Source organism: Equus quagga, chromosome 8, assembly GCF_021613505.1.
Source record: "Equus quagga isolate Etosha38 chromosome 8, UCLA_HA_Equagga_1.0, whole genome shotgun sequence".
NCBI classification, from domain to species: Eukaryota; Metazoa; Chordata; class Mammalia; order Perissodactyla; family Equidae; genus Equus; species Equus quagga.
This window is the reverse complement of record NC_060274.1, coordinates 40,797,396-40,823,232: the sequence shown is the minus strand read 5'-3', so window position 1 is coordinate 40,823,232 and position 25,837 is coordinate 40,797,396. Positions and strand designations below refer to the sequence as shown.

The following is a 25,837-nucleotide window of genomic DNA, read 5'->3' as shown; positions in this document are numbered from 1 at the left end:
GTTTCATTTATGCAGTTTCCGTAGTTTGTAATTTATTTTTAATTTTATTGCACTGTTGTCAGTGATTCCTGCTTTTATAGAATTTTTTGAGATTTCTGTTGTCTCCTAATACTTGCCCAGTCGCTGAGGCTGTTCCATGTGACTAGAAGAATGGGTGTTCTCCACATGTGATACCAGCTTCAATGTACGTCTTGTGTAGTTTTAAAACCAGGTGTAGTTTACATACATAATTATGTGACTGACATGTAAATTACATTTACATAAAAATGCACTGATTTTAAGTGTACAGTTTGCGAAGTTTTGGACAAATGTGTACACTTTTGTAACCACAAAAAATGTCGAACATTTCTGCCATCCCAGAAAACTCTCTCGGGCCGCTCCAGGTCAGCCTGCCAGAGCCTCTGCTTTCCTGGTTTTTATAACCATGAATTAGTTCTGGAATTTTGTAGAAAGGGAATCCTGCAGTACGTGTTCCTTGTGTCTGGCTTCTTTTGTTCAACTTTAGTTCCAGGACGTTCTCCCATGTCGTTAAGTGTGTCAGTGGTGCTCTTTCTTACGGATATGCGCCGACTGTTTACCTGCACTCTGGATGGATGTTGACGCTGCTTCCAGTTTCAGCTGCTATGAAGAGAACTAATAATAGACACTCTTGTACAACTTTTTTTTTTGACATATGTTTTTATTTCTTTTGGGTAAATACCTAAGAGAGGACCTAGTGGGTCATACAGAAGGTATTTGTTTAGCTTTACGAGAAACGGCCAAACAGTTCTCTGAAGCAGCTGTCCCAGATTTACGCACGTTTGCTTTACAGTGTTTGCATCTGTGAACAATCGCGAATCCTAACACCTCTTAGGTATGAGCTCCTGTCGCAAAGCACAGAGTCCTAACTGGGGTGAGGTGTAGAGCCCACAGCTGCGTGCACTCACATCCCTGCTCTTTCTGGGCCACTGGGCTCCACAGACATTGACTTCTCAGGATGGACACCCAGAGAATCGATGGGGCACACGCATGGGCAAGGCGGTGGAGACCACCACTGGTCCCCAAGATGCATTCTGCCCCTTCTTCAGTGATAGACGCCACATTTTAGCTGGGTCAAGACCTTTTTTCCAGCATCCCTTGCAGCTAAGTGAAGTCATGTGATTCCATTCTGGCCAATGGGTCATCAGGGGGAGGGTCGTGTGGCCAAAAGCTGATAAGTACCCCCTGTTGATCCTCCCTTTCACTATCTAGCTACTAGGAACCTGGATGTGACAGCTAGGTCTCCATGTTGGGCACCAGGAAGAGGGCCAGCCCCTGATGGCAGAGCAGAGGCCTAGACGCAGCCTGGGTCCCTGAGGGAGACATGGAGCTGAGCAGCCCTGACTGCCAGAGGTGCCACCTCTGGATGCTTGGGGAGGAGGGAAGAAAGTCTGTTTCATGGAAGCCCCTGACTGACACACACAGGTCCTCTGTGTCCATGCTGGGAACTCCAGGCCTGTACGCAGTCCCCCGACTTCAGCATGCCCTTTGTACTTGCAGGCAGAGGGTGAGCTGGTGGGCGTGGGAGGCATCTGAGTGCAGGCCTCCTGACTCACGCTGGGAGGCAGCTTCCACAAGTCCCTGGTGTCCATGGTGAGGGAGGTATGAGCTATGAGTGCCTCCCTGGCCCCTCCTGGCCATTTGAGACACTAGTGTCATGCCACCGGCTCCTGTCAGCATGAGCAGCCCTGGTTGATGGAGATACCTGTGCAAGCCCAACACAGAGTTGGGGGGAGCTGGGTTGGGACAATGCCTGACCTTCTGTGGCCCAGGTCCAAGGCATCTCCTGGAGGATGGCTGTGACATCAACCAGGAGAGGTGTGGAGGAGTTGGAAAGGAAGAAGCCACTTGCCTGGAGGCCAGGGAAGGAGCGCCAGCCAGCCAGAGGCCTGGGAGTGGGCTCAGCAGGGTCCCTGCAGGCCCCTCTGGGAGTGATGTCCTCTGCCCCGAGAGTGCGATATCTCCCAGACAGACAGTGGTGCCCACCTTGTGCTTGGATGCCTAGTGAGAAAGAAGCAGGTCTGAGAGTTTGTGCCCTCATGTCCTTGAGCTGAGCCTTTGCGCAGGCCTGAAGGCACTGCCCATGCCCTGGGGGCTTACTGATTAGCTTTATTACTTTGCTTGTTCATCATTTAGGTGGCTCAAACTCACTTGGAGGGTGCCACACAGAATATGCAGAGGAACAAGTGACAGAATGTGGCGGTGCCCTTGCCAGCTCGCTCTTCTCTGCCTCCTTCATTCCTTAAACACACTAGCTGGTTCCAGCCACAGGGCCCTTGCATAGCTGCTGCTTCTGCCTGCCTTCTCCTTATCCCAGCATCTCTCTGTCATTCAGATCTCAGCTTAAATGTTACCTCCTCAGAGAGGTCTTCCCTGGGCACCCACTCTGAAGTTGCCCTCCTGTCACTCTAGCAAATCACTTTGTTTTGAATCTATGTAGAGCGAATATCACTACTCAATGTTTTCTTGTTTCTTTCTTGTTGGTCTTGGGCGTAAGCCCTGCAAGGGCAGCAACCTTGTCCACCTCGTTCCCTGTTGTGACCCAGTGCCTGGGCAGAAGCAGGTACACAGTTGGCACACAGTAATCGTGTGAACAAGGCTAGTAGTCATCCTTGAGCAGAGTGCAATGGTTAAAGGCACCAGCTATAAAGTCAGGTGGGTCTGGATGCCAATATTGATTTTGCCACAAACCAGCTGTGTGACCTGAGCTCAGTTACAGTTTTTCTGTGCCTCAGTTTCCTCATTTGTAAAAGGAGGCAATGATAGCCCCTGTCTTGCAAGATTGCTACAAGATTTATATGAAGTGGTAGATGTCAGACCTTTAGGAGACTTTCCAGCATGTAGTGAGTGTGTTGTAAATTGTAGCTATGGCCTTCAGCATGATCATCACCATTGCCACCATTATTATCACCACCACCACCACCACCATCATCATCACAATCTTCATTATCACCATCATTGCCACTACGACCATCACCATCAGCATGACATCGCCATCATCATCACCACCACCATCACCATCACAATCTTTACCACCATCATTGTCACCAACACATCATCAACATCACATCATCACCAACATTATCATCATCATCACCATCACCATTATCGCCATCATCACCACCATCATCAACATCATCATCATCATCATCACTACCTGCATATCTGCCACAGCATCCTGCATGGGATGTCCCGTCAAGGGCCAGGTGATTGGAGATTGATAGATAGAGTCTTCCTGCTCTAGAGAACTGCAGCCTACTCTTCCAGGCAGATGGCTGGGCCTGGGAGAAATGGTGGCAGTGACATCCCCGCCATGACAGCAGCCCCTGGAGGCAGGGATAAAGGAGGCCGTGGCTTTCCTTGGGAGAATGAGCCCCATGTGCAGCACTTTTGGCTCTGCAGATGTGATGCTTGTTGCCATGGTGACCGTCCTAACAATAACCTCCCAGAACTGATATTCCCCACACCCGCCCCAGCTGCCACCTGGGAGGGAGAACCCTCCTCACTGACGAAAGCCAGCTAGAAAGGATAAGGTGGGAGGTGGAGATGACGTGGGGGTGTGGGTGGAAGAGGGCCCTTCCTGAAGGAGGAGTGGGAGGCCAAAGCCAGATGAGAGGGCTTCTGGGGTGAAGGACCCCAGAAAGAGTTGTGGCTGGCCACCTGTCTCGCTTCTAGCTTTTCCACTGTGCTGGGGAGGAACCCTCTGGGTGTGGAGGTGGGCATGTTCTGTGAGTGGGCTGAGGGGTTGGGCAGCGTAGCCAGGGACAGTCTGGGGCCCTTTGGTAGCTCAACCATTCCCCCCTGTGGTGGCCTGATCACCCGACCCTCCTTGCCCTCCTCAGGGTCACTCCGTGTCATGCCTTCAGCATTTCAGCATCGAGGAGGGGCTGCCCAGGGGGGTCCCAGGTGCCAACAGGAGTAGCATGGGGGCCTCAAATTGCACCCCTTTAGTGACCCTGACTTCTTGTGTAACTTTGGTCCTGGGCACCCAGGGAAAGGGACCTCAAAACAGGCTGTTCAGAGTGCTGCTTGTCCTCACCCGGGGGCTGCAGGAAGCCATGCATGTGTGTGAGTATGTATGTGTGAGTGTGTGTGCATGTGCAAGTGTGTATGTGAGTGTGTGTCTGTATGTGTGTGACTGTGCATGAAAATAAACGACAAGAGAGGCTTTACAGGGCTGTGGGGTTTGAGTCCAGCCACTTCTTGGCGGTGTCACATTGGACAAGTTACTTCACCTCTCTGTTTCTCTGCTGTCCCATCTAGTAGAGTGGGGACAATAATAGTACCCACCTCCTAAGATTATTTGAGAATTAAATGAGATAATACACATGGAATGCATGTAAGCAAATCAGTGTCAGCCACATCATGATTTTAATGCCACTTTATCATTGCATGGACTTGTGCCGGTAGGAGTGTGTGTGACCTTGGCAGCACACAGGGTCTGCCTGTAGCCTGAAAAGAGCCTGATCTACCATGGGGTGCAATTTTGTTTTGTTTTGCTAATTGTATTCTATCGTGTGGGACTGCCTCCTTCTCCTTCCGGCGCTCAGAACAATGCAGATGGCCCAGTGTGTGCGGGGAGAGGCTCCTGTGGGGCTGAACACGACCCCAGGAGCAAGCCTCTGCCGGTCTGTGAGGGGCCTGGAGTCCTCCCTTGGCCACTCCGGGAGAGGTGGGTGTCTGCCTGGTAGGTCGGTGCTGGCTGCTCTGGTCCCAGCACTGAGGTAGGGAGGTCGTCTCCCCACCTGCCCGGCCCTGCTGAGGTCAAGGCCACGTCCTCCACAGGGCCCTCTCTGCCCCCAGCCGGGGACCTGCCTCTGCCCCGTGTCCTCCATCTCTAGCCATCTCCTGGGTGCAAGTCAGGTCTGCAAAACCACCCAGGACCGAGACTTGTCGCCATTTGGGCTACTAATCTGCCCAACAGCCGTGCACCAAGGGCATCTGGTGGGAGAGGCCCTGGCTGCCCCCACCCAAGAATCCTTTCAGTTTGATCTTTTATCCAGGAAATCTTTATTGAGACTTCTGAGGCCAGCCCTAGGCTGGCTGCCAAGGTGAGAGACGAGCAGGACAGGCCTAGACCCTATGCCTGGGGAGCCCGCGGTGCAGTAAGTGGCTCATGTCAGAGCAGCCGCACGACCCAAATCCAGAGCTGGCTGCTGGAAACTTCTTTTCTTAGGGCCTGTCCAGGACGGCTCCTGGCCCTGGCCCCTCAGAAGAATGTGGAGGTGTTGGAGCCCGGGGTCCCCTTTGCTGGGTCTGAAGTCCTGGTTCTAGATGGCAGCCTGGGGCTGGCCCTCAGGGAAGCTCTTCTGTGGAAAATGGGGTCAGCCCAGCTACTCCTGCCCCTCCCTCCCTGCTCTCTCCTCCTCCGCTCCAGGGCCACTTTCAAGAGGAGCCCTCTTTCTTTGCAGGCTAGAGCAGGGGGTAGGCAGGTGGGCCAGGCCTGCAAGAGGGGAGAATGTGTTCCCCTACCCGGGCAGGTGGGCAGTGAGCTCTCAGGACACTGAGTTGCTGATGGAGCAGCTCCTGTTCCCCTAACTCAAGAATCCTTGGCCTGAACTCCAAATGCCATTCCTGGGACCTCCTTTCCAGATACCCCAGCGACCAGGGCTAGGAAAAGGAGAGAGGGAGGGCTGGGGCCATGGGGGAGGCGCAGCCTCCACCCTTTCATCTCCCACGGGCAGTGTCATGCTTGGTCCGGGAGGCTCCTGGGCAGCTCTGCCAGGGAGGACTGGACTGTGTGGTGTATGGAGTGGTGGAGACAAGGCAGGAGGTGTCCGGTAGCATCTTCTCCTGGGGGTGTGAGGAATGGGTCCTGTGGACAGTGGGGCACATACCCCCCCCCCCCCCCAATCATCTGTGCCTGAGTCCCTTCTTGAGGTCTGGGGGGGAGGAGGGCCTTAAGGCGATAGAGAGGACTGGGTTCACTGTGTGCAGTCCTCTGGGTGTGTGTACAGGGGGTGTCACCAGCAGGGAATGGAGAAGTCGGCTCAGGTGGGCCGGGCGTGCCCATGTGCGTGGCCTAGGGCGCATGGGTGCAGATGTGGATGCAGGAGCGGGTGCATGTGCAGGCATGTGTGCAGAGTTCAAGTGCGGGAGCAAGGTAACAGGTGCAGGCACATGTGAAGGGAGCGGGTGCGGGCACAGACGCAGGATGCGGGTGCGAGTACAGGGCGAGGGCGTGTGTGCGGGCGCGGGTGCATGGGACTGGTGCGGGTGCCTGTGAGGAGAGCGGGTGCAGGTGCGTGTGCAGGGGGCGGGTGCGGGTACGGGTGTGGAGAGCCGGTGCGGGTGCAGGTGCAGGGAGCAGGTGCGGGTGCGTGTGCAGGGAGCGGGTGCGTGTGCGGAGAGCGGGTGCGGGTGCGTGTGCAGGGAACGGGTGCGGATGCGGGTGCAGGGCGCGTGCAGGGGGCGGCAGGCGGGGCGGGCGCGGCGGCGGTGACAGCGGCGCCCGCGCTCCCCGCGCGTAGGTGTGCGGCGCGCTCCTGGCGGGGACGGAGCGCGCAGATCTCGCGTGCGCTCGCCGCCCGGCGCAGCCCAGCCCGGCCCCCGCCCGGCGCCGCGAGCCGAGGTGTCGCCCGCGCCCGCGCCCGTGTCGCCGCCGTGCCCGCGAGCGGGAGCCGGAGTCGCCGCCGCCCGAGCGCAGCAGAGCGCACGCCGAGCCCGTCCGTCGCCGCCATGGCCACCACGGTGACCTGCACTCGCTTCACCGACGAGTACCAGCTCTACGAGGATATTGGCAAGTAAGAGCCGCGGCGCGTGCGGGCCGCGCGGAGACCCCGGGGGGCGCCGCGCTCGGAGGGCCAGGACCCCGGAGACCGCGACCCTCCGCGCCGCTGGCTCCGAGCGCACTGCGGCCCCGCGCGTCCCCGGCTCCTCTCGGCTCCGGGCCCGGTGCGCACGGCCCCGCGCGGCCCCGACCCCCGGCCCCGGCGCGCGCGGCCCTACCCGGCCCTGCCCAGCGCGGCCGCCCAGCCGGAGGCCCGGACTCTGGGCGCGGGGCTCGGCGTGGCGGGGGCGGCAGCAGGTGTCCCCGGAGCGCCCGGCAGACGTGACGCATTTGGCGGCGGGAGGTCAGCGAGGAGGGGTGCGCGGGGGCGGCCGCGGGGCCTAGAGCGCGGGGGCAGGGATGGCAGCAGTCCCGAGGGTCGTCCGGGTGCGGACCGCGCTGTCCCCACCCCCACCGAGTGGCCGGGAGCGGGGGCGGCGGGACCTGTTCGGCGCCTGCTCCTCCGCGTGGCTCCATCTGCGCGGGGGGTGCCTGCTGCGCTCCCCGCCGCGTGGGAACAGACTCTGCCGTGGGTCCCCCGGGGACTCTGGGTTCTGGAGGATTTTCCCCCAGATTCTTCTGGAAAGAGGAGTCTGGAGAGCTGGGGGCCGAGACCACGGAGCTTGGATCAGGTCACTGGGCTGGAGATGAGGGGGTGAGGTGGGGAGCCTGATGGGCTCCTGATGTCAGAGTTGTCGAGATAGGTGGGGCTAGATTTTGGAGAGTTATTGGTTGGGGATGGGGGCTACTGGGGAAGAGCTTTGAAGGCTCCTTTCAGGTAGGGCCTCGTTCGGGGAACAGGTGGCTCCTGGGCTCTGTTCACCAACGTAAGCGGTGTGGGGTCCTAGACCAGGTTTTGCCCCGGGCCGAGACCGTGAAGCCGGTCTCGGGGTTCTCGGCTCCGTGAGTCAGAGTGGGTGCACCTGGCATCCCTCGGGCCGGCTCCAGCGCTCCTGAACCCGGGGCTCCAGCCTGGCACAGCCAGAGCCCCATCCTCCTTCATCCCTCGTGTGTGGTGGGGTGCTGGCGAGGTTTCCTCTTACACATCCCGTGGCAGATCCCTTTTTCCCTTTCTAAAAAAAATGTCAGTGGTGATACTTTGTGTTGGGAGGGATGCTGATCGTTGATAATTGTGGGCGCTGCGCTAGGAGGAGTGTGGGGGTGTGATGACTCCCCAGTTCTCCCTGCACGTGTGCAAGGATGCTGGTCAGGCCTGGGGGCTCAGCCCGGTGGAGTGGAGGAAGCCGGGTAGCAGGCTGAGGGGCAAGGTCAGGGCCTGTGGACCCGGAAACTCCCTTCCCTCGGGTGGGAGCTGGCCAGGTGCCCAGCCCCAAAGTCGGGGGGCCTGGAGAGCAGAGCAGAGGGCAGGGGAGGCCCAGCACACACCCCCTGTGTGCACGCCTGAGGCCCCAGGACACAGGCCTTGAAGAAGCTTCCAGGGGCTAGCTGGACCAGGCCTATGAGGACGGCGCAATGGGCTGGAGGTCCTCCGATGGGACAGGTGGTTCTTCCAGGCACAGGGCAGCAGTGGGAGGAAGGTCACTCATCTCTAGGGGAACTTCTTGGTGTCTGCTGGTACCCAGGAGCACACAGGCCCTCACACCAGGTGCCCCCGGCTCTTTGAAGAAGTGCCCCTTCGCTATACCTGTTCCCGCGACCTGAGGCTTGTTCCGCTGGCTCCTCCTGGACTCTTATGGGAACCTCCCTGGGCCCAGTGGCCCGGTAGGGTGGCCAGCCCAACCCCAGGCCTCTGATGCCAGCAGCAGTTGTTATCCTGGCTGCTCCCACCCACACCCACCCTGGGGAATGGAAGTCTTTGGGGCTGTCCTCCCAGAGGCCGAGAGGGGGTGGCGGACCCCGCAGTGGAGGGCAGGCTCCTCTGCCATCAGCAAGCACAAGAGCAGCCTGGGAGGGAACCGTGGGGGCCGCTGGTGCTGTCATGCCTGGGCTTCAGGCGTGGGCGGGTGAGGAAGCCTAGCCACAGAGGGGGTGCCAGGGGCCTAGGAGAGGGGGGGACCGCACCTTAGCGTGCTGGGCCAGCCCTCCAGGGCCAGGAGGCCTTCGGCTCAGCCCAGCACCCCTTGTGGAGGCCCCCAGGTGCCAAGCCCAGTGAGGGCCTCAGAGGGGCCTGTCACAACCCTGCTGGGGCATCCTGGGTGGGACAGAGGCCAAGCGAGCACAGGAGTGAGCTGTCTGGGTCGGGCACCCATGCCACGGCCTTGGCCCAGGGCGGGGTCCCTGGGCCCTGGTGTTGACAGCGCCTGCCCCAGGCACAGTTGCTGTTGCTTCCCGGCCCAGGTGGGCGCGTCCAAGTTTATTTAAAGCTGCAGCCCCTGGCACCAGTCAGGCAACGCTGAGCTCCCTGCCCAGGAAGGGCCGGGTCACAGGCCCACAGCTGCCCGCGTGACGTGGCCATGGGCCTGTCCTCTCCCTGCCTGTCCTACGGCTGCCTCTACTTGGGATCGTCCCCTGGGGTCCTGGGCAGTGGGGTTCGAGGGCCAAAAGGAACTATTTTCGGGGGCTCTGCCCTCCCCTGGCCAGCTGGATTGGCCTGTTGGACCCCAGCTGGAAGGCCCAAGTCCCGGGTCAGGAGCTTCCGTGACCCCGGGCTCCCCAGACAGGCACAGGGCAGGGCTCGGCCCAATACAGACTGGCCACCAATGCGGTTTTAATTATTTTCTGTTGGATAGCTTTTAAAAAGGGAGAAAACTTCCAGCAGTAGTAAACACTTGTATCTCTTCTGCCCAGGACTGAAACTGTTACTCTTTTGTCATTTTGGCCTGAAGTTGTTTTTTAAAATTATAATAAATAAAGCGTTACAAATAAATGTTAAGTAACCATTCTTCTCCAACTACTGTCATGCATTTGGAATTTATCTTTCCAGACTCTTTTTGGTTCATTTACACACAGATGTAAGTATCCATGACCAGTATACAGGATGGCATTCTTTGGTGTGTTTTCTTTTACGTTTACATGAGAATCCTGAAACTTGCTTTTTCGCTCAGCTGTGTCTCCTTGGCGTCTGTGTGTGCGGACACATTTTGTCCTTTTGCTGCTGCTGCTGCGTGGTGACCGTTGTATGCTGACGGCCGTGTAGCTGCTCCCCTCTGATGGAAGTCCTCGGTGCTCCCAGTGTTTCCTCTCTCCAGTCCCGCCCCGTTGGCCCCTGGTGGTGGGGTCGCCAGCCGGGGTGCGCACGTTCTCTGAGCCTCAGTTTCCCTGTGGGCCCATTCCCGCCAGCCCCCTCTCCGGGCTTGCCGTCCCTCAGCACTGGGGGTTGTACATGTTTGATTGCTGGGTGGGAAGAGGTAAGGCTCCCGAATCCTCCGCTTTTGGGAATCATCTCCTTTAAAATTTGGGTGATCTTCCCAGAAGAAAGCAGCTCTCTTGAAGTTTTGGGTGTAATTCAGGGCTTCATAGCCCCCCACCTTGCGGCTCATGGCCCGTTGTAACCGCCTCTAAGGTGCACATCGTTTGAGCATTTGGTTTTATTTGATTCGAGGTGACTGGGAGCCCCCCCAATTTTATAGATGCAGAACCGCAGTAACTCGCCCAGGCCCAGCAGTGGGGAAGGCCCTGACCTCCAGTCCAGGGCGCCCTGCCTCACCCAGCTTTCCTGAACCCTGGTGGGCCCAGAGCTGACCTTGTTGTGTCCTTGACTCCATCCAGTGTCCCCCTGTCGGCAGAGAGCAGACCCTGTCCTGGGACGTGACCCCTTGCTGGGGGAATCGGCTTTTTGATGCTTTCTCGGCATACTCTCAACGAGCAGCTGGGCTGCTAGGTGGTTAATAGAGAAACTCAGGAAGTTCAGAGCAAATCGTTTGTTGAGTCTCCTGAGCTCTGAAGCTGCGTTGTCAGGGTCGAGAGGACTTGGTGGAGGAGGAACCACCATGTTTGTTTTCTCTAGCCCTCGAGCACTTCCTGCCTCAGGGCCTTTGCCTATGCCAGCCGCTCTTCCCCCGTGGCCACACAGTCGTTCCTCAGCTGCGAAGATGCTGTGCTCCCTCCCTGCCCCTTGCCTACCCACCTCTCCCCCACCTTCGTCCTCCCCTGACATGTGGCATCAGACATGCTAGGCATCCCCCCACGCACAGGTGGGCTTCGGCCCCTGCCCAGAGCTGTGTCTCCTCGAGAGCTTGGCTGTCGTGTGTGCTTCTACACATTTGAGGAAGGGGTGAGTGAATCAGGTGGGCCCCTGCCTGCTGGGCGGCACCCCCAGAGCTGGAATCTTGGTTCCTTAATGTAGGGTGTTTAGAGAAGAAGTCGCACATGTTGAGGTTGCCGCAAGATGCTTATGAAGGTGATGCTAGTTTAGTTACTATTGAATGGTATTTTTATACCATAACCTACTTTGCTGAGAGCTAAGAATATATCTCGCGTTTGCTACCTGCACTCTTTCTCTCCTGGTAACAGTCACCAGCAGTTAGATGGTGCTTGTTACATTAACGTGCCTGGTCTATGAAATACGTACTGTGATTATTTCATGAAGGGGTGACTGAGGCACAGAGATGCTCCACCCAGGGTTGAAGCCATGTGGGGGCCGGGTTTTAATCCAGGCAGTTGGCTGTGGAATCCACCTTCTCCTCTCAAAGCTCATGATCCTACTCTAGTCTGTGCTTTAAAAATGCTGTTGTTCCACTGGCTGGCTCATGGCCTGCTTGTGGTCTACTCTGACCCTAAGCTTTTCGGGACCTCTCCTGTCCTTAGCCGGCTGCTCACCATGCCGTCTTTGTGTTCTTCCAGCACAAGGCACTGCCTCAGAGTTCTTTTTTGTAAAAACGTCATTTCCTTTCGCCGTCTCTCCATGACAACCAACATTCTGCCCCCATTTGGGACCAGGAAGGCTTGAAATTTTATTTTGCTAATTAAACAAACTCTGAGGACAATAGCGTCTTGTGAAGAAAGATCAATACACAATTATGTACAGTAAATGTGCCTCTTTTACACTTGAACTTCCTCACACCCCGGAGGAGCCTGTTCTGTTTTCTTGTCAGTGAAAAGGATATATGTGTGTGTGCATAGACATGGGTGTGTACATACACACGTGCGTGTCACACGTACAGATGATTTTAGAAATACAGATGGAATCACCACAGAGTGATTCTGCAGTTGGTTTACCCCGACACTTTTTCGCGATGGTCCCTCCACGTCAGAGAGTTTTCTTCAGCCAAGTGCCTGCCAGTTCTCTTAGAAGCAGAGGGATATGTGTATATATGGTGGCCATATTTTTAAAACCAAAAATGGGGACCCGTTGTCTGACAAGCGTGACAGCGGGATGAGAGGACGCTGTGTTTCAAATTGGGGCTCCTGGGGTTATCAGAAGGGCAGATTGCAGCGGGGGGAGGAAGGAAGGTTCTAGCTGGGGCCCTGGGCTGAGGCACTGGGGTCTCCTTCGAAAGGCCCGAGAATGTAGTCCTCTTTTTTTTTCATGTGGGGAGTCCCCCAAGAGCCAGTCAGTGTCCGGATTTTCTTTCTTCTACCTAAAAGGAAATCCCAACAGACGTGCTTCCCTGTGGAGAGTCCACATTGAGCCACCTGGAACATAACAAGCCCTTCGACAGGAAAGGCCACGCGGAGGTGACGAGGACAGCGTCTGCCCCTTGGACGCATCCCGCTCCTCCCTCTGCTCTCCAAGGCCACCTGGTCCAAGACAAGACGTGGCCTTTCTGGAGATTTCAAATACATTTCCCCAAATTTTGATCCCCCTCCCTCTCCCACAAAAGTGGAATCTGATTTGATTATTTTTAAAGCATCTTTCACAGCTGCAAGTCAGTGTTTTAGTGCAAAAACATAAAAATGCATTATGTATCAACTTGGTTTTCCAAAAATTATCATATTGGCATATTACGTAGAAATGTATATTTTATTCATATAAAGATCTGAATCTATTTAAAATAAACACATCCTTTTATGTTAGAGTGGTGTTACTAGCTGCCCAGTCCTGGGGGCCTCTGTCTCCCAGGTTAGAGGGTCCCCGCCTTGCTCAGGGCTGCAGGTCCTGGTGGACGCGGTTCTTTTTACATTGACATAATGATCCTAAGATAGCTATGATTCTTTGTTCAGCCAAATACAAGCTTCTCTTGGATTCTGGAACAGATTGGCAATAGCTGGGCGAAGATTTAAGAAACTGTTATGGAGGAAGCATAAACCACATTGTTCTGTGAGGGCCTGATTTCAGAACTACCACGTTTCCCCACGTTATGGGCAGCCAGTGAGGACGGGGAGAAGGAGGTGGCGGTTGCAATGAAACAGGAAGGGCGTCGTGGCTTCTGATGTAATGCCCTCCATAGTGTCGAGCGCGTCCACGTTGGTGCCCGTTTCCAGTGGGGAGCTGAGGGGCAGCCCCGGCTCCCTGTCACCCAGCCCACACTGAATTACAGGGCTCAGAACCACTCCCGGTGCACAGTAGGTGCCCAACAGATTGGCCTTGCGGGCTGTGGCTGCTTCCCAGAGCGTTGGTACCATTACCCCATAAAAGTTGGGGGCCTTGCAGGCGGGTGGAGTGAGGGGTGCAGGGGGTCTCGGGGGCCTCAGACGCCGGGCCTGAGTGGCTGCCTGTCTTGTTGCCTGGTGAAGTGCTGCTGCAGGGCTGGCGTCTCGTAGGTGCCTGCCACGGAGCTTGATGCCAAGAGGTCTGCAGCGTCCTGCCCGTGTCTTAATGACGTTCTTCCCGTGGTTTCTGTTCTTGGGTGTTGAGCGGCAGCCTGACTCTCAGAGTTGTTGGTTTGATCCAGGCCGTCTGTCAGGGGCTTTCTGGGTAAAGAGCGCCAGTCTAGTTAGGAACAGCACCGCTGAAGGAGGTGCCGAGGGCGGTGGCTCCAGCCTCGGCTGTCCATTGGAGACCTCACTCCAGACCAGCTGAATGAGGCCTGGGGGACGGGCCTCAGGGGTGGTCCCATGGGCTGCGCAGACACAGACCCAGCATGGGCCTCTGCGTGCGCCTGGACCAGGCCCACACTCCCTCTCACCCCCTTGTCTCTGTCAGGGCCTCTCCTGACTGTGCGTTTGGAATTTGCTTCCTTTTCCCTGTGCACTCAAACGACGTTACCCACCACCCTGTCCAGTCGTCTGGAGCGGCGCTGTCCAGAAGAAACAAAACTTGAGCCACATGTGAGCCACATGTGTGATTCAAAATTTTCTAATGCTTACAAAAAAGTAAAAAGAAACAGGTGAGAGGAACTTTAATAATATATGTCTTTATCTCAGTATATCTAAAATATTATTTCAACATGTGATCAATATAAAAGTTATTGTTAAGCTATTTTATATTTTTAAAAATACCGTCTTGGAAATCTGTTGTGTGTTTTACACTGTGGCACCCTCGGTTTGGACCAGCCACATTTCCGAGTCTCGTGGATGCAGGGAGGCGGTGGTCACCGTGTTGAACAGTGCTGGTCTAGAGCTTCAAGGTCATTCCTATTCCTATTATTATTACTGTTGCAGATTTTCCAGTTTCTTTTGCTCCTCTGCAGGCTCACTCATTCACTTGGCAAGTCTGTGTGCACATGTCTGTTTGCCAGGCACTTCCTAGGTGCTGGCGAAACGGTAGTGAACAGAGTCAAGAGTGCCTGTCCTTGTGGGACTTATCCTAGTCGGGGAGGCAGATAATGAACAGAAACACTAAGGAAATTATGTGATGGAGTAGAGGGCAGTTAATGCCTCTGCTCTGGGAATAATGACAGAAACTCAGGAGTGCCAGTTAGGAGGCAAGTTGCAGTAATAGAAAGTGTGGTCAGGCCAAGAGAAAGGAGGAAAGCCTCAGGTTGCTAAAATCAGAAGCAGAAGAGGAGACATTACAACTGACCTTACAGAAATAAAAGGATGATAAGGGAATTCTCTGAACAACTGTGCACCAATAAGTTAGATAACCTAGAAGGAATGGACAAATTCCTAGAAAGACACAAATGACTGAAGTTGACCCAGGAAGAAACAGAAAATCTGTAGACTTAGAACAACTAAAGAGATTAGTAAATTAAAAATTAAACAGTGCCCCACAAAGAAAAGCCCAGGCCCAGATGACTTCCCTGGTGAATTCTATCAACCATTTAAAGAAGAATTAATACCAGTCCTTGACAAACTCTTCCAGAAAATAGAAGAGGAGGGAATTCTTCCCAATCCATCCTAGGAAGCCAGTAATACCTTGATACTAAAACCAGACAAAGACGTTAGAAAACTACAGACCAGTGTCCCTTATGAATATAGATGCAACATCCTCAACAAGATACAAGCAAAATGAATCAAGCAACATATAAAAAGGGTTATATATTATGAACAAGTAAGCTTTATCCCAGGAATGAAAGGTTGGTTCAACATACAAAATTCAATCAGTATTCAAAATTCAAAATTCAATGCACCGTATTAATAAAATAAACAAAGAAATTATATGATCATCTCAACAGATGCAGACAAAGCATTTGACAAAATCTAATACTCTTTCCTGATAAAAACAGTCAACAGCTAGGAATAGAGGGAAACTTCCTCAGCTGGATAAAGGGTGTATGAGAACCCACAGCTGGCATCTTTAATGGTGAGAGACTGAATGCTTTCTCCCTGAGATCCGGAACAGGGCAAGGCTGTCTGCTCTCTCCACTTCTACTAATGTATTGTAGGAGGTTCCAGGTGGGAAAGTTAGGCAAGAAAAGGAAATAAAACCACACAGATTGGAAAGAAATAGGTAAAACTACCTCTATTTGCAAATAACATGATCTTGTATAGAGCATCCTCTGAAAAGCTATTAGAACTAAAAAATGAGGGGTCGGCCCCGTGGCCAAGTGGTTAAGTTTGTGCGCTCCGCTGCGGCGGCCCGGGGTTTCCCCGGTTCAGATCCTGGGTGCGGACATGGCACTGCTCGTCAGGCCATGTTGAGGCGGCGTCCCACATGCCACAACTGGAAGGACTCACAACTAAACTATACAACTATGTGCCAGGGGGCTTTGGGGAGAAAAAGGGAAAATAAAATCTTAAAAAAAAATAGAACTAAAAAATGAATTCAGCAAAGTTGCAAGATAAAAGATCAAGATGCAGAAATCCATTGTGTTTCATTATGTTAACAATGTTCAATCCCAAAATAAAATTAGGAGAAACAGTTCCATTCACAACAGTATATAAAGAATAGCATAATAAATTAACAAAAGTAGTACAAGACTGGAACATTGAAAACTATAAACTACCGTTGAAAGAAATTAAAGAAGGCTTAAATAAGTGGAAAGACATCTCATGTTCATGGATCAGAAAACTAATATTGCTAAGATGACAGTATACTCCAAATTGACCTGCAGATTCAATGTAATAACTATCTAAATTTCACCTACCTTTTTAAAAAAAATTGACAAGCTGATCCTAAAATTCATATGGAAATGCAAAGGACCAGAAGAACCAGAACAATCTTGGAAAAGAGACTCAAAGTTGAAGGACTCGCACTTGCCGATCCTGGAACTGACTATACAGCTGCAGCAGGCAAGACAGTGTGCGTCCTGCCTGGCGTAAAGATCAGCTCACAGGTCAGTGGAATAGGATCCAGAGTCTAGAACAAAGCCATCCATCTCTGGTCAGTTGATTTTTGACCAGGATTGGCAAGACAATTCAATGAGGAAAGAATAATGGTTCATTCAACAAATGGACAATTGGGCATCTGCGTGCAAAAGAAGGAAGCTGAACCCTACCTGACACCAGATGCAAAAATTATCTCCACATGGATCATAGACCTAATTGTAGGCGATAAAGCTATAAAATGCTTAGAAGAAAATGTAGGAGTAAATCTTTGTGACCTTGGATTTGGCAATGGTTTCTTAGATACGACGCCAAAAGCACAAGCAACAAAAGAAAAATAGATAAATTGGACTTCATCAACATTAAAAACTTGTGTGCTTCAAAGGACAGGAAGGTGAAAACACAACCCACAGAGTGGGAGAAAATATTTGCAAATCATATATCTAATAAGGAACCTGTATTTAGAATATTTTAAGAACTTACTGCCTAACAGTAAAAAGACAAACGACCCGGTTGAAAAACAAAGGACTTGAATAGACATTTCCCCAAAGAAGATATACAAGTGGACAATAAGCACATGAAAAGACTCTCAACATCATTAGTCATTTGGGAAATGCAAATCAAAACCACAGTGATACTCCACCTCACTCCCACTAGGATGGCTAGAATCAAAAAGACAGACAATAACAAGTGTTGATGAGGATGTGGAGTTGGAACCTGCAGACACAGCTGGTGGGAATGTAAAATGATGCAGCTGCTGTGGAAAACAGTTTAACAGTTGCTCAAATGTTCCATTCCTTGACGTGTACCCAAGAGATATGAAAACATATGTTCACACAAAAGCTTGTTCATAGCAGCATTGTTCACAATAGGCATCCACTGATGAACGGATACAGAAAATGTGTTATATCCATACAACGGAATATTATTTAGACATAAAAAGAAATGAAGTGCTAAGAAGTATGGATACACGCCACCATGTGGATGAACTTTGAAAACATGATGCTCAGTGACAGAACCCAGTCACAGAGGTCACATGTCATATGACTTCATTTACATGAAGTGTCCAGAACAGGCCGCTCTGTAGAGACAGAGAGTAGAGCCTGGGCTCAGTGGGAACAGAGGCTGGGGAGTGACCGCTGTTGGGTAGAGGTGTGTTTTTGGTGTGATGAAAATGTTGCAAACTTAGACTGTGGTAATGGATGTAGGATTCTGTGAATATAGTAAAAACCGTTGACTTATAAACTTTAAGTGGATGAATTGTTTGATATGTGAATTATATATCAATAAAGATGTTTAAAAACAAATAAAACCTATGTAGAAAAAAACCGCTCTGACATCTGCATCTCAACGTTCAAATTGCTGAGAAATGAGCTTAACAGTGAAAGTGTCACCCAGCTCTCGGCTGCGGCCTCCGCTTATCGTCAAACAGAGAAGCAGTCATGTCACCAGAATAACGGCTTGCGGTGTTGTGGGACAGGGTCCAAAGTGCCATGGCCAAGCCGCAGTGAGCCGCCCCAGCTATGCCCTGTCCCACACCGGGCGCCTGTCCCGGTGCCCAGAAGCAGCTGAGAGCCACCTGGGAGCCGGAGGGTGGAGGCTGGGTGGGACCCACGGCGGGGATGAGAGTATAGAGGCCGGGAGGGCGGGATCCGCAGCCCCCTCCTCCCACTGGCTCAAGTCCGCCTCTTGCCCCCGAATCTGGGGCTGGCCTTGGGTTCAGGGTGGTCTCAGAGCAGACAGAGCGGCATGGTGGGAACAAGGCGCCGCCCCGACCCAGATGGTTGCCTGGGCATCGTTCCGGAAGGTCCCATCCTCACACAGGAGGCCTTCTCTCCTGGGGCCCGGGTGCTGGAGGGGGAGGCTCCCCTGGGAACAGGGTGGGTGGGTCCCCGTGGGTGTGGTGACAGGCGGAGGGGGGGGGCGCAGGAGGACACGACCGTTGGCAGTGGCAGGGAGGGCTGGAGTGAGGCCGGTGCGGAAGCCCAACCCCAGGCCCTGTCATTCTGGAACGTCTGGTCGCCTCCTTCCCTGCCTGCTCTCTGCACCTCCTTTACGTCTTCCGTTGGGGTTCTCCCCTTCTTTCTCCTCTGCCCCTTCTCCATGCTCCCCGCGTCCTCTGGGGTGGGCTGTGACCCCTGCTGACCTCATCACCTGCCCCCAGGTCGAGGAAGGTCCAGGAGCCTGCGAGCCCCTCAGGAGCAGGGCCTTGGGCTGGGGGCTCCACTTGCTTATGTCCTGAGTGGCCCTTGGGGCCATCCCACCCGAGACTGCCAGGCCAGGCCTTTGCGCTGAGACCAGGGCTGGGCGCCTCTGTTATCCCAGTGTGGGGTGGGCCTCGGGGTCCCCTCCTCTGTGCTCTCTCCCTCCTCGGGGGGTCTACGGCCCCTCAAGTCTGGGTGGGGCCTTGTGGCAGCGCTGAGACTCCTGGGGCGCAGACTGTGGTTTCCCTGAGTTCAGGGAGCTTTTCACAGCTCCCTGCAGTCCTGAGCCTGGGGCATTTTTATTTTCTGATCAGTAAACAAATGCTTGTCTTGACCAACTGCCCGTGTGACAGACTGCCCAGGACAGCCCCATCTTGTGGGGGGTGTTAATCTCTCTTTTTTTTTCAGGTGTAGACTTTTCTTTTCTTTCCTCCTTTTTCCTCTAGGCTCTTCCCGGTGTGGTGACGGGTGAGCATTCCCCTCACTATGCTGGGTGGACCCTGTCGGGTGGGAGGTTGGGGCGCTGGGTTTGTCCCTCTGTTTCTCTTCTCCCCTCTCTTCCCTCCTCTCCTCTCGCCTCACTTAAAGGGCCGTTAGGGGTCTCTCCTCATGCCATCTTGGGGACCACGCCTTTTCCTGCCTCTGCATCCTCAGTGGCCCCCTTGGAAGGGAGCATTCAGGGCTTTGCAGATCCTGACTGCAGGCCCGCAGCTTCATGGAGAAGTCACAGGCACTCAGGTGTCCGGTTCCTCCACTGAAATGCAGTCAGGTTATTTCTCCCTCTGGGCTGAGATGTGGTTCTGAGTTCCAGTCTCCTCTGTTTTCCAGCCTCCTGAGTCTCCCAGCCCCGAGGGATGGTCCGAGCAGGTGCTGGGTCGTGGGCCGGGGCTTGTCCTTGCTGCAGAATTCTGTGCTGTCACATCTTGGGGCACATGGGGTCTTCGGCCTCGGTTGCCACTGGGTGTGCAGTCTGCATCGAAGCCCCTGCATGGGCTCCAGGCTCTACCGTGCTGAAGTCAGCCAGGGGCTCCCGGGCCCAGAGCATCTGGTCCAGCCCCAGCTTTGCTCAGCCATGCTGTGGGGGGCTGCCCAGGATCTCAGCCCCCGGGCATTGTCAGCCGTGAGCAGACTGTGCGGCCCTGGCTCTGTTTCCTCCTCAGTTCGCCAGGGCACTGAGCTGGCTCCTTCCCAGCCGGCGAGGGACAGTCTGGCGGGTGTGCCGTGACAATGAGGGTGGGTCAGTACCACAACCTTGAGCAGGGGAAGGTCGCCTCTTACAGCCTCAGTCTCCTTGTCTGTGAAAGGGGAGTGTGATCGTGAGAGTCAGTCACACCGTGCGGGGAGCTGGCCACGTGGCCGCCCTGCCCAGTCCAGGGTTGGGGAGGCAGAGCCTGTGCACAGCCCCTTCCCTGTGCCCCAAAGGTCTCTGGTGGCTTCAGCTTTCCCTGCACTGTCACTGAGGCCTGGGGCTGGGAGGAGGGGCGGGGGTGACCATTAAGGAGGACACAGCTCAGAGTTGAAGATGAGGTGTCTCCAGGATGCCCAGTGCTGTGTGCTGGGCACTGTGGACCCCCCACTTTTCTGTGCCCACACGGAGGAGAGAGCCCTGGGGGCCCATGGGGCTGGGAGGGCGCCGAGTGGGCCAGGCTGGCGTCCGGCTGCGGGACGTGTTCTCTGTGGGGCCGGCCCACAGAGTGGCCCCTCGCCTGTGCCTGGCTGTGCTGAGCCCATGGCAGCTGCTCCTTCCTTTTAGTTCATGGCTTTCTGTCTGAGATTGTTATGGATTTTTTTCCTCTAGATTTTTCTTGTTTGTCAGCAGAGGTTAAGGTTTGGTTTGTCAGGTGGTACTAAAGAAGTCCGTTTTAAAAATCTGATTTTAAAGATAGCATTACAAGTACCAGTTTCCTTCATTCTTGATGATTTTCGGAGACAGGGCTGCATACCCTACCAGGACATTTTTTTTTTATTGTGGTAAAATATATGTAATATAAAATTTACCATCTTAATCATTTTAAGGGTACAGTTCAGTGGCATTAAGTGCATTCACATTGTTGCGTAGCCATCATTCACCATCCCCAGAACTCTGCAGAACCGACACTCTGCCCCATTGCACACTAACCCCCTCCCCCGGCCCCTGGCGCCCGCTGTTCCACTTTCTGCCTCTGAATTTGACTGCTCCAGGGACCTCATATAAGTGGACGTGTACAGTACTTGTCTTTTTGTGTCTGGCTTCTTGCACTGAGCGTCCTGTCCTCAAGGTTCATCCATGTTGAAGCATGTATCAGACTTTCCTTCCTTTTTAAGGCTGAATAAGAATTCGCTGTATGGATAGACCACACTGCTTATCCATTCACTCGGGGATGGACACTGGGTTCCTTCTACCTTTTGGCCGTTAGGAGTAGTGCTGCTATGAACACAGGTGTGCAAAGGACACTTTTAAAGGACATAATTCATGGTCTCCTCCCGTTGGCCACGACTTCTCAACATTGGGCTGTGTGGCCTTGGGCCACTATGTAACCTCTCTGGTTTCAGTTTCCCCTTCTATAAACCAGGAGGGTTGGGTCAGGTGACTTTCTGGGGTCCCTTCTGGCTCCGTGTATTGGTTCTGCAGAAACCCCACTTCCTTCCTCTGAGACTTGCCACAAAGTTACCTGTCAGACGCTTAGGTGTCCATGGGCCCTCGCACAGAAGTTTGCATTCCCCGGGAATAAAACATAAGAGGGATGAAGCCTGATTGATCTGAAACATACAACAAAAGCAAACCCCTGGAGCTTCATTGATACACACTTTGCAGGGAAAAAGCCCATGGTTGTAAGTTCCAAATCCCCTGGTCTCGGCCGCCGTGTGGTGGAGAGCAGGCTCTGAGTCTGGAGAGCTGGGTACGGCAGGCGGTGCTGCACCCACGGCCGGCTGAGCCGCCCCCGCCTCCCTCAGGGCTGCCGGAACGTTCCAGTCACTGTCCCTCCTCCGGCGTCTGCTCCTGCTTGTCCTCCGTGAGCCGCGAGTCCTCAGCAGTAATTTCAGGCCAGCCGGCGGATTGACTCAGTTCTCGTGCCTGTCGGTGACTGCCTGGCACTGCAACGAGCGGGGCGGCCGTGGCTTTGAAGAGCTGCCTTTGAAGGCTGCTGTGTGGGGCCCCGCTGTGCACAGACCCACGCTGGGAACCGCAGCTGTTTTGTGGGGAGCCGCTCCTGTGGCTGCGTGTGTGAGTCCAGACGTCACGTGTCCTCCGAATGGTCTTTCGGATCCGTCCACGGTCGTACTCGTGGAGCAGGGACACGGACCCGGGCGCATCAGCCCTTTCACCTGTGCTGGGCCCACCCGGATGTGGAGACATGGAGCCCTCAGTTGCCACCGGGGCAGCCCTGAGTGTGCCGGCGGGAGACGGGGTGCAGCTAGGGTGGGTCTGGAGGCTCGGGTTCTGGGGACCATCTTGAGAGCACACTGGCCTGGAAGTGACATTGGTATCCCAAGGCCAGGCAGCTCAGCCCGAGGTGGATGGGTGGGCTGACCGGTCCCTGGTCCTGGGCCCAGGTGGGCGGTGTGAGTGGCTCCTTGTGGGAACCTCCCGCTGCGTGGAGAACTGAGCCACAGTGAGACCCTCCTCTCATGGGCCTGGCCTGGTGGCTGCTCCCGTGGGCTGGCCTCTGGCACGAAGGGGACATTGGAAAACCAGCATTTGAAGTGTGAGCCTGTTGAGGGAAGTGGGCAGTGCCGGGGCCTATGGGCGGAGGAAACAAACTGCCCCGGGTGGGGCTGAGCCGAGCCGGCCGCCTGCACCAGCTCCCTCAGTGCCTTTGCTGGACACTCCCGGGCCCACCTGGCCTGGTGGGCGGTGGAGGGCAGCTGACCGTGGGCAGATTCCCCAGGGGACCTGTGCCCTTGGCCCCTGGCCTTGGGGTCCTCTCTGACACTGCCTGCTGCACTTTGCCTTTGGACCAGGGTTCCGAGCGCGAGCCTTTCGCCCGGGGTTCACATGCACAACTTCTCAGACTCCCCCTGAGCCCCTGTGGAAAGGCAGCGGTGTCTGCTCGTCGCTGGGGTGGCAGCTCCAAGTCTCCCAGGGGAGCCCCGCCAGGACCCAGGCGAGGTTTTGCCTCCGCAGCCACGCAGTTCTGTCACCTTCATAATCCAGGTGAATTTTACTTCCTTCACGTAATATATTCATGTTTTTAAAAATGTGTAAGTGTTTACAATTATTTGTTGATGAAAAGGCTTGGTGCTCTCTGTCGGAGCGTCAAGTAAAATAGCCCACTGTGTGACACTCAGCTTTGCACAGAGCACCCCAGATGGCCGAGGCGAGGGTGGTGTGGGTGTCCAGGAAGGGCCAGGGTCGTCTCTCTGAGCTGACTCTTCCTTGCGGAAAACAAATGAAGAGTCAGTAACGGTTCTGGGAGGCTCTGTGGTCATTGGTCTCTGGTAATCCAGGACACGTCGACCTCTGCTTGGTGGGCCGCGCAGGGTTAGTCCAGCGTCAAAGGCATTAATTATCCTGTTGTGCTTGAAGGGGCAGTGGCCTCGGCGGGAGAGGACAGGGGCCAGCACGAGCTGTGCGGGAGGCCTGCTGCCCAAGGGCACCTTCTCTGTGCCGCCAGCTGCCTCCCACAGCTGGCCTTGGGGCCCACGATCACCTGCATTCCCCCAGCACAGCCGGCCTCGCCCTCGGGATGCAGACAGGGTCTGGGGCCTGCATCCCCCTTTCGCTGCAGTCTCCCTCCAGCCTTGGTCCTGGCATAGTGGACATGGGGGGCATTTGAAGGAGAAGTTCAGGCACCCCCAGGCAGGGCGAGGGGCCGGGATAAGGTGAGGGGGGCAAGAGATCCAGGACGAGGGCACTGTGCTGGGTGCTGCCTGCACACAGATGTGGTGGAGGCCCTGGGCCTCTCCGGGCCTGACTGAGCCTTCCCGTCCATCCCAACATCGTTGTTGCTGCCCCTGGCCCCCAGCTAATCACCAGATTTCCTGCCGTCTGGATTCTAGGGGCAAAGATGAGCAGATGCAGCCGTTGCCCTTGAAGCGTCTGAGTCCATTTTCAGGGACAGAACCATTCGTGCCTTCCTGCCTCTCTCCCAAGCGTGTAGCGAGCCTTCCACTTCCCGCGGTGGGCACAGGGTGATTGCCCTCACGTAGAAGGAGCTCCTCCAGGTCGGTAAGAAAACAGCCAGAATCCCAGCTGAAATATGGATGAAGGATGTAAGTAGGCAATTCACAGAAAAAGCAGTGGAAGTTCTTTCAGCGTGTGAAAACATGAAGAATACAAATTAAACCAGAGCCAGCACTCGCTTGTCCCTGAATTCACCTCAGGCTTCCGATACGTGGATGGTTCTTCCAGGTGGCCCGTCGGCTAATGAGGTCACCTTGGCCAGTCTCCAGGCTCAGCTGTCCTGCAGCCGATGAGCAGAGGCCCTGGGAGTGGGTGGGCCCTGGACTGCTAGGCCTCTCTGTGTGGGCCGTAGGCTGCAGCGGAATTCCAGAGATGCAGGAGCTGCCTCCTCCGGGCCGAACCGTCCAGCCGCAGGAGGCCAAGCCTGCTCACACGCTCCCTCTTGGTCCTTTCCTGTCCTCAGCAGGTCCCCTCATGGGCTAGATGGGGCGTTAGCCCCTATCCAGCATCTGCAGAGGCCACCACAATCTGCACGCCCGCCTGGTGGGAGGAGAACACGGGGCACCGAGGGGTCCGGGGGTTGCTGGGGCATTCCTGCCCTCCTGCCCACCTCTGTCCTTAGTTTGGTCTTTGCTTAATGCAAACCCACCACTCAGGTCATTTCCATAGCTTGTGGCAGTGGCAGAGGGTGGGGGTGGTCAGAGCCTGGTGTGGTTGTTGCTGAAGATTCCTGGAGAATATGGGTTACCGGAGAGAAAAGGGGACAAGGAGAGAGGCACACACCGAGGCGGAACAGAGAGGGAGGGGAGCAAGCGAGTGAGCAGCACAAAGCCTGGCCAGCCTGACTCCATAAGAGCCTGGGGATGGCATGTGCCCCTGGAGGCTGCACAGGACAGGCTGGATTTGAGGGGAGTTGGAGCCCATGGCGGCTTCTGGAGCTCTTAGCAGTGGCCCACTCTCGCCCATGGACCCTCTCCTCTCTCTTGCCCCCAGGGAGAGCCTGGAGTGTCCACCCCCAGGAGGCCTCTGGCCTGGTCAGGATCTCATCCATGCTGGCCCTTCCTGACCTTCTGCCCCATCCACAGTGCAGGAGGGGAGTGGTGGCATTGGGGTGTGCAGAAGGAGGCCACACCGGGTCCTGTTGTCTCCTCTCTGGACATGCCTGGTAAATATTAACAACTCGGGGGATGGGCCCTGACTGATAGTGTTGGCCCATCGCTGTGGTGTAAATACACCCACGACGGCCAACATCAAGCTACCAGGGTGACGGCAACTGGCTCGTAAAGTTCCAGAAAATTTGGTTCTCGCTGGCCTGTGAGCCAGACCCTGATGGACCCCAGGCACCTGAGCTCCTTCTTCTCCTGTGCCGGGATGCTGCTGCTCCGCCTCTGCTTGGCTCAGATTCCAACACTCAGCTTCTCTTGCTCCTCCCTCCCTCAGCCTGGAATATTCTGTTCGTCCTCCAGAGATCCTTTGTGAGCCTACAGAGAGCGCCTGGTGGGTGAATGTGCTGGGAGTGTGGGGTCTGCCTTTAGGTCTTGCCGCTCCACCACCCACAGTGCTGTGATCTCAGCAGGGCATTTCATGCCCCACCTAGCTCCATCCTCCATGGGCGCCCAGGGAGGAGACTTTGTAAACTGCAGAGGGCCGTGGGTAGTCCTGGGGTGCTGCTGGCTTCAGGGGGCGTCTGTGCCACCCCCACAGCACTCCTCAGTCACGCTGGAGTTGCAAGGTTCCAAGGTTTCAATGTGAGTCTGATATGTCAGTATTTCCCTTATGGCGTATGCTCTTCTGCATGTGGTTAAAAAAATCCATGCCCACCACGCCCCCGCACCGTTGTAAAGATGCTTTCCTTCTTCTTTAAACTTAAAAAACTAATGGACTTTATTTTTAGAGCAGTTTTATGCTTACAGAAAAATTGGAAAGTAGAGAGTTCCCATAGTCCACAACCTGGCCCCAGATCCCTTCACTGTCACAATCTGCGTTCGGGTATGGTTCACCTGTTACGGTTAGTGACCAGTGTTGCTACATTAGTATTGACTGAAGTCCATAGTTTCCACGGGGTTCACACGTTGTGTTGTCTAGTTCTACAGCTTGACAAAGGGTCATGACATCATGCATCCGTCATTGCACTGTTTCAGATCCCCTGTGCTCCCCTCTTCCTCTCCCCTCAGCCCCCAGACAGCCACTGATCTTTTTACTGTCTCTATAGTTTCGCCTTTTCCCGAATGTCATGTAGTTGGAATCATACAG

The 25,837-nt window shown here is 54.8% G+C and overlaps 1 protein-coding gene across 17 annotated transcripts in view; it reads left to right on the top strand.

Moving 5' to 3' along the window:
• Window positions 1–6,497: 6,497 nt before the first annotated feature.
• Window positions 6,498–25,837, top strand: part of CAMK2B (calcium/calmodulin dependent protein kinase II beta) — a 91,927-nt gene continuing 72,587 nt past the window's right edge. For 6 of the 17 annotated variants that reach the window (XR_006889778.1, XR_006889779.1, XR_006889777.1 and 3 more), the window contains exon 1: window positions 6,498–6,761. Coding sequence is in view for 14 of the 17 variants with exons in the window: in XM_046669753.1 (XP_046525709.1) it covers window positions 6,697–6,761 (65 nt within the window). In the remaining 3 variants the exon portion in view is untranslated. The remainder of the gene's footprint in view (window positions 6,762–25,837) is intronic. The other 11 variants (XM_046669750.1, XM_046669747.1, XM_046669757.1 and 8 more) reach the window with 4 other exon arrangements.